The following is a 12,414-nucleotide window of genomic DNA, read 5'->3' as shown; positions in this document are numbered from 1 at the left end:
GCTAGCAATTTGCCCGCTGCACATAACAGAACATCCCCAAGCCGCACACAAACATACACACATAAAAAAAATCCCGACAGCGTAATAACCCGTAATCTGAGCGCCCCTTCCAACGGGGCATTTCGGAATACAGAGATGGCACCTCAGCTATACGCGCATAAACCGTACACGCAAAAGCATTGATTTCTCGTGGATCTATCTCCCTCCTCGTTACTCGTTATCGCGAATAATCTCATCGCGGCGGGGAGCCTCACGAACGGGAAAGCAAATACGACGGAGAGAGCCACCGCGGACTGGGGAAGGAAGAAGAATAAGCGCACTATACGCAAGGGCCCAGGATAAACAAAGCATATTGGCAAGCACTGCACAGCCGTAGCAGCAGCCGCCGACACCGCCGTATTATTGCAAAGTTTCACCGCCGCCTCTCGATAAACACTCGTGTGAGAGCGAAAAGAGAAGCACAGAAGAAAAGCGGAAATCGCCATCGTCCAATCCGCAGCGAGGGCTCGAGATATATGCGGCGCCCTCTCCATAAGACGAAGCGCGCATAATGAGATTAGACGCCGGTTCCGCGGGGCGCAAACGCGGTAAGGCGCCGGATAGCTCCTGTCCCAGGGTCGAGTGCGTGGAAAGTTGAGGGGGGATGGGGCATATACTATGTTTGTAGTGCCTAGTGATACGGTGGGCCACTGCCTCCTTTTCGTCTAGGCCGCCGGTGATCTATCCCGGATTTCCTCGCACCACGAGGAAAGGCCTTCGAAAGGAGAGTATATGCATCGCGAGAACGTCTCCTCGCGAATGAGTCCGGGATGCAGCGTGGCCAATCTAGAGATGCCCTTCTAATCCCCTCTCCTTAACTGTTTACCTAGCTGGAAGTAATCACAACGAAGAGAACGGTCATGATGCAAATAAATGATTGTCTTTATTCGCGTGCCCTCCCGCTATTGATTATGAAATGTGCGTTATCAATACTTATCTCAATAAAACCACATAAGATTGTCTAGACAATAGCCAGAATATGTTTGGTGCAATCAGTAAACGGGTAATGTCTCGCAAAACGAAGCATTGCCGTTGTTTCAGCTCTGCTCTCTTTCATTTGGTGGTTGCTTGCTAATCCTCGCATGAAATTACATTTATTCCCTTCCGTTCTTGGCTTTCTCTTGGCGACCAGAACGCCTGTCGGGTCCCTCTGAAGTATTTTCTTTGGCATTTCGGCACATAGCAACTGCTGAATAGGACGAACCTCTAAGTTCGTGGTCTGGACACGACGGGCAAGGCACGTAATTTAGGGGCCCTAACTTCTCGTTTCCACGCTGCCGGGCCATATTGTGAGGAAAGAGCTTCGGCTGCTCTCATACTGCATGCACACACGGTGCGGTTAGCTTAGCGTCTGGCATCTAAAACGTAGCACAGGCGTTTCTGCAAAACAATCACAGGCGAATAAACATGCAACCTACTTTGCTCCAAATACTTCACAGCTTTCAGCCTCGGTCTCGAAAAGTGAGACATCATTGACCGGATGGCTAGACTGAGTTGTATAATGTCGACTAAAACGTGGACTAAAAAGCCCGCTCGCCTTCTTTTTCCTACACAGTCCTTGGGCTGTGCAAGGGGTGTTGGTAGCTGCGTACAAAAGGCGGGGCGGGGATGATCACATCGACATAATTTACACAATTAAACTAGTCTGTCTTGGTCGCAACGAGCCTGAAAAGGTGGAACAACTGTTCCCGCAACTTCCATCACAGATACTTGTTTCCATCGCCTCTGTCTTGATTCCTTTGTCCCAATCGCTCCCGGAAGCGACGGGGACAGCTAGTACTTGTTCCGGAGACTCTCTATTCGCTACATCCACCCTCACCTATTTTCCGCTCTTTATATAAATATTGTTTTGCTTCCCCACTCCCATATCCTTTTTTTCCTTTCTTTGTGTGTATCGGCTTTTCGTGTATGTTCTTCAGGCGCCCTATTCATGAAAGGTTAACACGCTAGTAAAGTTCGTAAAAGAAATAAAGGTACGATATATTGAGACAGCAAACATATTAGAGAAGGTCACCAACCGAACTCGTTTTCATGAACAAAAAATTTTAACCTGACGTCTTTAAAACGCCTTTGACTGGAAGCACAGTTCTACTTCATTAGACACACACACACACAAACACACACACACACACACACACACACACACACACACACACACACACACACACACACACACACACACACACACACACACACACACACACACACACACACACACACACACACACACACACACACACGCACGCACATACACACACTACGCTATTGCGTAAGATAAATACGGTCCTGCGTGATGGAAGTTTACAAGGTCTTGTTCGCTCCAAACGTTACAACTACTTTATAAGGATGACAGTAAAATAGGGAGTGACACACTCACAAAAAGAGAGAGCGAGCGCTGCTTGCTTTCCTTTATTTACTCTCCCCCTCCGTTTCCTGTCAGCCACAGCTTCTAGCCAAACCATGGCACTGGAAAAACAATTTTTGGGGGGCACGGAATTAGCTACCACGTATCACACAAAGAATTCTAACATCAACCAGAAAAATGTTTCAGGAAACCACGTCTCTATTTGTTAGTTGATTTCAAGAAACGGAGGAGGCAATTTAAATTGAATCTGGAGCAAGGAACAAAAAAAGAACAGCTCAAAATCTTGAATGCACAGCTATTTAAAATCCGTTCTTATTCGTGCATTCAGGCCCGGGTAACGATCACTTGGCTTACGCAAGAGAAGCCTAAAAAGAAATGACAGTGCGGTGCGTATAACTCATATCCGTTTGTGTCAGTAGGCGTTTTTACTTTGAAAGCGCTATTTATTCAAAACTTTGAACGTCGTAATTGCAGTACGTCATATACATACGAAGGCAGATGGGACGTCCATATTTCACTCTTCGTGCTTTTATTTTGCTGTATTATTTAACATCCACTTTTGTTCTTGTGCTACACTCTTTCCTGCCCGCGGCACATGAAATGGACCAATGATTTATTGATCAACGTCGACAATGCGAGATATTTCGAGCGAGCCGCAGTAGAGCATTCGACGAAGGTGCTTTCGGCCTTATCTGCTCCCTCAAGGGGAACACAGTCTGCGGTCCTCGATATATATTTCTTTTACCACAAAATTCATCGCAAATGTATAGAGAGGACTGCCTCACCTTCTTACCTAAAAAAAAAAAAAAAGATTTGCCGCGAGAACTGCCCCGCCTGCACCTCCCCTTTGTTGTACACAGAGTTGATGTATTTGCTTGAGATTTATTTTTCCTAAACTTTCCCCGGTCCTGTGTCCATCTTGTTTCTCGCAAGCCACATTTAGTTTTTGTTCTAGGATTCTTCGCCACGTGTTTTTGCCTCTTTCTTTATGTGTTTGCAAAACACAGATAGAGAGCTGCGAATAATTCTGGATATGCGGGAGATATAAATTATTGACAGTATTATTTCAGTTTCCGCATATTTACAGAGATATGCCGCCGTATCCAGTCGAGGAGGAAATCTACAGGAAGTGATGTTTCTATTACATTTACCAGAACCAGCCACGAGAACTGTAACATCGATCGTTGCCTCGCTCCTGCTTCGAAATGTCCCCAGGGGGATAAATGCGTCCTCATCTTATCTCCTCGTTCCCGTCTAGACAAAGTTTAGTGGTATGACTTATAACGGTCAGGCGGTTATTGCAAAGCCGGATGGATATTCACAATACAACCCAGAGTAACCTACCAAGCCTATAAATTGAAGAACGTGCAAAGCTGCTCTCGTCTGCTGCAAATTCATCGGTTACTGCATTCTTGTAGTAGCGTAGCTGATTGGGCTAATTGGCTTATACGCATGGTGCGGTCATCAAATACATGCGCTGCATTTCACATCGCCTAAAGAAGCTGGGAGAAGCGTTCGTATGTTCAGGATGATTTTTTTCAGCTCCACATAAGAAGTAGGAAATGACAAAGGGCAACTGTCCGTTTAAAAACTGGCGGGCGTCAATGCCAAATAAACCATCGTACGCAGTATGTTGATTGCGTGAGCGAAATTCTTCGCAGAATACCCTTTTTCCTGCGGTGCCTATAGTGTGTATAACGTTGGTAAGCGCGGCAGGTGTTTGAGCGACCGACTGCGTGAGGACCATAACAACGTGAGAAGTGGGAAAGAAACTTTTTTAGTGTTTCACTGCAGAGATTGTCGACACTTCTTGCGCCAGAAGGCATAAGGATGACCGGACCCGCATTATCACTAAAGGTGCGCTGAGGGCACGGATAAGAGGATTTTTAGACGAAACGTTTTATATTTTGGAACATAGGAGCAAGCGGGTGCACTTAGGGATAATTTTTAACTGCCTTGATATTTTTATCTTCGACTTCATTTTGTGGTCTTTCAGGCTGCGGGGTGTAAGATTTGTCGGACGATCCCACCGCTGTTACCAGTTGTAGGAGTTGTAGGACGATATCGCCGCTGCCACCATCTGTAAGGGTTGAAGGTCGTAGAGAGGAACTTGGGAGGAACTAGGTGAACAGGGTTTATTCACAGTATTTACAGTTGAACATGGGATACATTTACACAGTCTAGCGTGACTCCCAAATGGAGCCCGCAAGAAGAAGCTTACAGCAAACGAGCACACAGCTCACGAGTACATCAACGAGCACAGAGCACGACGACGAGCACGCCCTAGCCGCCGACAACAGCTCATTATATCCACTTCGTGTTTCTACCATTACAGAAATCCGCACCGATTCCCAAAGTGCATACAGTTATTTGCTTCAAGGCGTAGCACCAAAGACAGTCACACACAGTTTGCAAAACATTCCTTCGCTTCCCCACCAGGTGACTATCACGTGGGTACCTGGGCATGAGTGTGTCCCCGGGAACGAGCGCGTTAATGCACATGTCCGAGGTCTTTCCCTCCGGACGCTGGACGACCCCTCACCCAACCCCATGGAAAAACCAGGAGAGGGGATCCGCACCTACCACCAGATTACCACGTATTACAAGGATGGTAGGCGAGATTTACCTCCCCCTCATCATTCCCTTACCGCCCATCAGAGTTCAATCCGGCGCCAGATCCAGACCAAAGCATTTATTTCTCCCTATCTGGCACATTTATTTTACCCTGGTCTCCATAATCCACAATGTACCACCTGCCGAGCGCCCCGGGCAGATCTTTTCCACTGTTTGTGGAGCTGCCCCACGCCCATGGCGGTAGAACCTATTCCCAACCCTTCCTTTTCCTCGTGGGAGGTTGCTCTTCGAGTCACTTGCTCGGATGACCAGCTCTGGCTGGTGGACCGTGCTTGCCTAGAGATGTCGGCCAGGGGGCTCCCGGACGTCTAGGGGCCCAACCACATTTAAATAGATCCAATAAAGTTTTATCTATCCATCCATCCCTGGATCCCTAGGTGAGGCAAAACGTTCGACGACATCGTAAACAAGCCGCCTCTCTGCGGGATGGTTTACACACACACGTACGCACTTTCACTGCACTCGCAGCTGACCTTCATAACGCGGCCGTCGCGTTGTCCATTGTCCTGCGTCCCCGTAGCCAGGTGGTCACGCCGACCGCAGCCGGCGCCTCTAAATTCCAGAGCGGACCTTGCACAGTGGCCTCCGCCGCCGCCCATTGTCTGGCGTCTTGGTTGGCGCGTGGGAAGGGGTCTTAGTAGGCGTTCCCGTGGGCTCAGTAACAATAGTTGGTCCACCGAGCCCGTTTAGTCACAATGGCGACGAGGCTAGAGCGTAACGGTGGCGTTCCGAGACAAGGTTGCTGCTGCTGTCGCAACTGGCTGGCAAAACTTGCATCTCAGCGGGCCGTTCTTAACAGGGGGGGGGGGGCTGTTCTGGGTTACGTACGCATATGTGTCGCTTCAAATTAAATCACAGCAGTGGGAAGTTCCAACTCGAGCTTGTGTTCAATCAATCAATCAATCATTCAATCAGTCAATGGAACATTTATTTCTCCACGAGAAATATGGGGGTGACGGAAAGAAAAAGCCGCTAACTGCAGCTTTACGAGTTGAAACAGGCTTCTTATTCCCGTGTCTCCTTTAAACGTCTGCCCTTGACACAAGAAGGATTCTCGTAGTATTTTTGGATTCCGCTTATCTTGTTAGAGATGTCATTGAAATTAAGGAAAGATAGAGAGGTACTAGAAACCTTGCAACGGGAGGACAAATTCACATTGCTTTTGTTGAAATGAAAACTTGTGCATAGGCATTAGTGAAGACGATGTTTCGGCATTGCGACGAGCTTGCTTGATGCACACAATCATAGAAGCGTGAATGAAATCACCCCTAGTTTTCTATTATAGTTTCCACGTGGCATACGTGTAGTATGGAAGTTTATGCAACATTCTAAGAATGTTCCACACCACTGAGGAATTAATTTTTCTACACCGATGGCGACCGTTAGTTCGGAGATATACAGCGCACGTGTAAGGCTAGCATCCCACGTCATGTGTACGGTCAGTACAGCCAGCCTAGGTATGGTTTCGTCTGTTTTGACACGCCCGAGTTGTGCACCGCTTAAGTTACTGGCTGTGTTCGAAAGTATTACAATGCTTCGATCTCTGTAGATTCTGGTCGTTCTCCCTAATTAAGGTCCCCCTCTCTTCCTCTCTTTCTTGAATCATTCGCAGGTCGCGAACACAACGTCACCGGCTTCGTGGGGGGCTCGGCCGTTCTACCGTGCGAGGTGGACGAAGCGAGCTGCGGGCGCGTGTATTTCATCACGTGGACCAAGAACGTGTCTCAGGACTGGCAGCGAGTGTACCTGTTCTCCGAGACGGTGAACCGCGTGATGGGCCCGCTAAGCGAGCCGCACCGCGCAACCTTTCAGCCGGGCAACGCGTCCGCCCATTTGCGCATCCAGCCACTCACTGTCGAAGACGAAGGCACGTACAAGTGTGACGTCACATACGTTCAAGGAAAGTGCCCGTCCTTGTCCTTCACCAGGCTACAGACGCTCGGTGAGTGTTTTTTTCTTCTTCTTCCTTTGTGCGTAATGCTGCTCAAAGCTTCAGTATTCGACTAGTCCGAAGTGTCTGGCGGCGAATTCAGAAAAAAAGATTTTAACGCTATAAACGTGAGCAATAGAAAATTCCAACGCATTCTGCTGCTGGCGGTGTCATTATCGAAGGCGACAAGCTAATTGCAAACAGCACTAACGCACGAAAGGCTGTGCGAACACTACTCCTCAGCAGAGTCTTTGCCATGTGAAAGGGGTGTTTTCACCAGAATTGTACCAACGACTGCGGTTCTTAATTCATACGTGGTCATAGTTGCTCGAGCTACCACTTGTCTAAACTTGCTGCCCGTACAAGTCGACATATTTACTGAAATATTCAACTGAGAGGGGAATTAGTGGTACCTTTAATAACAGCATCCTACAGCGACGGTTACTTTCTTGATTAGTCCGCCTTGGTTCATGGATGCATCAAAGGCTCGCGAGCTACCGAGCCACGGCTAGGTAGCGCCTTTTAGTTTACATAATGCTGGACGTGACCGCCGCGGACGGCCACTCCCTAGACATCATATCAAGCAGTGCTCTGTCAGCTATACCGCTGATTTACTTCCTTTGGTCTTGCTGACGAGCGTGAGGTCTCGAAGGTGCTCCGATTTGTCTTCCCCGAAGGGCCAGCTGGGCTCACTACAAGAGAAAGAATTGAAGAATTTAATTAAAAGTCCGCGTCAGATCCGTGCTAATAGCCGCCAACTGATACTGATGAAGTTAAAGAGGTACTTCGGCGATTTTTGGACCGCGTCAAGGTAAAGGAATATTTAGGTTCCCGAGACTCCCCTGTCACGCGTCTGACAGTCGTATTGTTTCGCAAATTTGAAAGTAATTTTAAATAAGCAAAAAAGCGCAAAAGCGAAACCTGAACCTCACCAAGCAGCCAAGCGAACCTCTTCGTGTGACGTAACGAGTGTCTCCACCGGGGAAGGCGCGCAAGGCATGCCGGTCTCGCCTGCTGACAGCGAAGAGCCGATGCTCGGCTGAATCGTGACCGCGCCGGATCCTAGGGTGACAACGTTAGCTGCACCAGCTCTTCGGATCTGTCAAGAATTGACAGGTATTATTCTGACAAATTCGATAGCCACAAATTACCATTCGCATTCGACCTGCCACAACGAGCGCACCCGTGTGCTACATATCGTGCTACGTAGCGGACATGACTAAGACCAAGATTAGCCCAAACCACTCCATTTTATGCGTGCTGCTTGCAGTTTACGTATTGTACCCCTTCTCAGGGAAACGCTTCGCATGTTCACTGCAAGATGTGGAGCACGACTTTCCGCGTTTGTATCTCGCAAAAACGCCGCTGATAGTCCAAAGCAACGAACGGTGCATTAGTTTACATCGGAAGGCGCAGCGACCACTCGTAGTTCGCTTGAGATATAATACTAGCAGCTAAAGAATGGAAAGTTGGACGAGTTGGTGCGGTAACATGATCTTGGATTGTAGCGCCAAGTGAACAAGGACACAGAAAGGAGCAGACAAGGAGTTATCGCTCGTCTTGTCTGCTCCTTTCTGTGTCCGTGCTCACTTCGCGCTACAATCCAAGATCACACTAGCCGCTCATCGTTGACATCAAAGAATGTCATAAAATATCAAAACAGGCTGATTCTGTGCATGTAAGCACCGTTGCATCACTCTTTATTCCGCTGATATGAGCGACCACGCACCTCCGAAAACAGCGAGCAGGAGACTCTAGTACGGGAGCGTTATGTTGCCTACTTTTCATTCTTGGCATTCTCTTCATGCGCACAATATGTTCCTTAAAGGGGACATAGATGAGGACTTTGCGCGTGTGATCGTTCATTTAGAGAACGCGTAGTTTTCTCGCGGAAACGTCGATGCGATTACAGACACCGTTACGCTGCTGCATCGAAGAGGCCTACCCTTGCTGCCCATTTGGGATACGAGGCAAGCAGTGCACCTTGGAAGCTAAATAATGAGCTGGCATGACAATACGTAAAAATACAACCATCTTCGTCGTCGCATTTAATTTAGGGAAGTGCCGGTGAGTGTGGCGGGCAGCTTTCTGTCGAAAACAACAACGTACCGATGTCGATACTGCTCCGTGTCCTCGCTCCTCGCTTTTTGTGTGGGCACTGTACCAAATGAGGAATGGTTTATTTCAAATCTGTATTGGTAAAACTGAACTATAGAAGTAGTTTTCTTCATCTTGATGGCTTAATTAGCTTCAAGTCAGTCGCTCAGGTCCGCCAGCGGCAGACGCATGTGCGACTGTGACATATAGGCTTAACCTCGGCTGAACGCGATCGGCATCGGCTCAAACCACGTGTGCAGATAGCGAGAGCTGAAGTTCGTGCAGCCAACAACGCAGCACCACTTGACTCCCATCTCTTGTACGTCTACAGGGAACGCAATCTCGCGCGACAGCAACTTCTCACGCCATGCACTAGCTCACGATCGTCGATTCCTAGACGCTCTCGTCGCTGTCGTCTGCATGATCCCGGCATGCTCTGCATGGAACACTCCTGACTTCACGTACAATGTGGCTTGTAACTGAGGAGGAGACAAGGTAGAGTGTTCAAGGCAAATAATTAAATTTATTTGGAAAACATGTGCGCAACTCTCAAATCTGCTTTTTTTTTTTTTTTGAGGACATGACAGAAGTGTTCAGAGGAACGTAGCCAGCGAACTTTATCGACATCCGTTGACATCGAAATATCGCCGGAGTTGCTATTTAAGTAGGAAAAGAAAAACACTGCGACTGGCTTCGTGAAAAGTGAGGAGAGACCGGAAGTTGAAATCAAAATTTATCGCCCCACACGAGAACTTTTCGAGGACTGTCAAACTATTCTGCTTTGTGGAAGGCTATACCTACCACTTTAATTTGTGATTGGCGACTGGCTCTTTCCCTGTCGCGATTTATGAAGATTAGTTGCCCTCGATGAGCAATGATGCATCAAAATAGAACTTTATATCAGAGTGGTAAGAGTTCTGCCAGTTTCAACTAAAACAGTCGTCACATAGTGCGTACAAGAGGATGAAAAGGCTGCGCCAAAATACAAAGAGACACCTACACGGCACCAAAGCAATGAGTCATACACAAAGGCCACCACTGACTTCACGCGGTAGTATTTCCTAAGCAAAAGTATTTCTGGTTGGGTTAATTGGTGAAGCATAGCTTTTTGGAGCTTCCTTAGTTGCTTTATTGTGCAAAAATACGCCTTATGTTTAGTTTTCTTGCCCTAATAAGGTCAGCTAACTGTCTTCGATTTCAATCAATTGTTCTTTTATTACTATTATCAGTGTGCATACCTATCGAAATCAAAACCTCGTATAATATACGCACTTAGAAATAGGTTGCCCTTTACACGTTAAAATAAAGCGCTTCATCTCGCGTCAACGCAGAAGCGTTGTGCTCTTGATTTTTCTTGACAAACACAATAAAGATCATTAGAAGTGTCATATTATAATATTTTGTTCAGGAAATAGAACGCGTAAATGCGAGATAAACAAACGAATAAAGGAACAGAAAAAAAAGAACGCTGGCTTTTTGGAGCAGCTTTTATTACTTGTGAAAGACAACATTTACGTAAGTTTAGTCCCAAAAGCGATTTTATCGATGTAGCAGAGATTACTTGTGTCTCCAGTATTCCCTATAACATTCAAAAGAAAGTATCGTTTCTCCACGTTGTACTTTACCACGTTGAAATAGCCATTGCAGCCTGAAAGCCGTTGCATGAAGGTTGGTAGAAAAGCTTTAATGTTGTTCCTGCAGTTTTTTTACGCTGTGTTAATATGACTGCTTCTTTATTACACGTGTCGTTGGGGCCGTGCTGGTTTTATCACAGTCATAAATTTTTTTTTACTAATAAAAAAGGGAGCTGGTTGTTCTTAAGATATACTGATTTTCCTGTGTCTAGTGATCGGCAGCACCGAGTTTCGATGAAATGAAACCACGTTCACCACGTACAGCGGGAGCGAGAAGGATTAAAACTAAGTTTAGGAGTCTCCCGTCCAAGCCCAGATAAGTCGTTTTACTGCCCAACTAAATTTCAGGTTTACGATCTCTACATGGGTTCCCAGGCGCCTATAGTACAGATTGTAAGGTGTGCTTATGGTCCCATACTCCGCTACGGTTGTTTTGTTTGTGTGCTTGTCACCTGAGAGAAACATACAACGGTCAAATACCACAGTGAACATTTGACAGGATGCAACCAATATTCCTTGATAATCAAGAGCAGCACGCGCACATGAGAAGACGGGGCAATTCATGACGCTGCTCCTGTGCGCACTAACGTTTACATTTCATCACGATCATTTTAATTAACGTTTGCTTGTTCTGTTGAGGTGTTCATTCATGCTGAAAAAAGGAACACTGAACTCCATTTTGGGAGCGAAGTCGTAGTAGTGTGCCTAGTGCTTTGAAGATGGTAGGAAAAAGTAGCACATAAGTAGTAGTAGTAACTAGCGTCTTGTGTACTCGGGAGCAGGAACTACATTTACAAATGTGAGATTATCACGTCATGTATATATACCCATCTTTCGAGTACTTTTGCCCGTAAATTTCAGAGTGCGAGGGATAGTTCAAAAGCTTCCGATATAATATTGCTCTAGCTGGACGGACAGTGGTGCACGGCCAGCCAGACTGAAGGAGCCTCTAGTGTGAGTAATGGGTAATTAGCCATTTCTTTATTGGCGAAGATAACGGAGTAAATTTTCATAGCGTGCTTTTGTGTTAGTATTTTGATACTGTCTCGATATGGTCTTGAAAAATTAGATGAAGGAATAAAAAGTGAGAGAGTCATAAAGAAAAGATGCCTCAACTTGCATCACTAATGTATCGCAGGTTAGATGAAGGAACAAAGGATGAGTGACACGCCTTGGCCAGCGGAGACCAAGAGAACGCTAAAAAAGACATTTACAGTTTAAACCACGAGCCATATTTGAATTCACGAGTGATTCAATGAATTCTAGAATGACAGAACGCCAATTTCTTGTAGGTATGTAGACGCGCAAGATATCCTTCAAATGGCATAACAAGTGCTGCTCTAGAAGAAGAAAATGTACTAATGCAAATACTAGGCCTAAAGGGTAGAAGATATAGAAGTAGCAGTACAAAATATTATACGACTAATACTCACAAGGTGCAAGTACTGTCTCGTTACACTGTGTGCTGTCAATTTTATCTCGTCTTCTAAAAGTTAAAGCTGATACTAATACCGATATAGCATGAGCAGCGACATACTAACACATAATACTGCGCCAGGCTTCGATTTCCGGGAGGATTTTCATATGACCGAAAGGGTTCGAACGTCCAGGTGCGTTCACCGCTTATACGTGGAGAGCGAAATTAGTGTTCGGATATCGAATTGACATTTCATATGCGCATGATCGTTTTGGGTGTGTTAGGTGCTCTGCACCAG

At 46.5% G+C, this 12,414-nt stretch overlaps 1 protein-coding gene across 2 annotated transcripts in view; it reads left to right on the top strand.

Moving 5' to 3' along the window:
- LOC142582649 (hemicentin-1-like) overlaps window positions 1-12,414 on the top strand; it is a 249,764-nt gene that overhangs the window by 164,676 nt on the left and 72,674 nt on the right. For both annotated transcript variants that reach the window (XM_075692571.1, XM_075692570.1), the window contains exon 2: window positions 6,651-6,980. In XM_075692571.1, the coding sequence (XP_075548686.1) occupies window positions 6,651-6,980 (330 nt within the window). The remainder of the gene's footprint in view (window positions 1-6,650; window positions 6,981-12,414) is intronic.

The sequence above is a fragment of the Dermacentor variabilis genome, chromosome 5 (assembly GCF_050947875.1).
Source record: "Dermacentor variabilis isolate Ectoservices chromosome 5, ASM5094787v1, whole genome shotgun sequence".
NCBI lineage: Eukaryota > Metazoa > Arthropoda > Arachnida > Ixodida > Ixodidae > Dermacentor > Dermacentor variabilis.
Note: the sequence above shows the minus strand (reverse complement) of the source record. Positions and strands in the feature narration are given on the sequence as shown.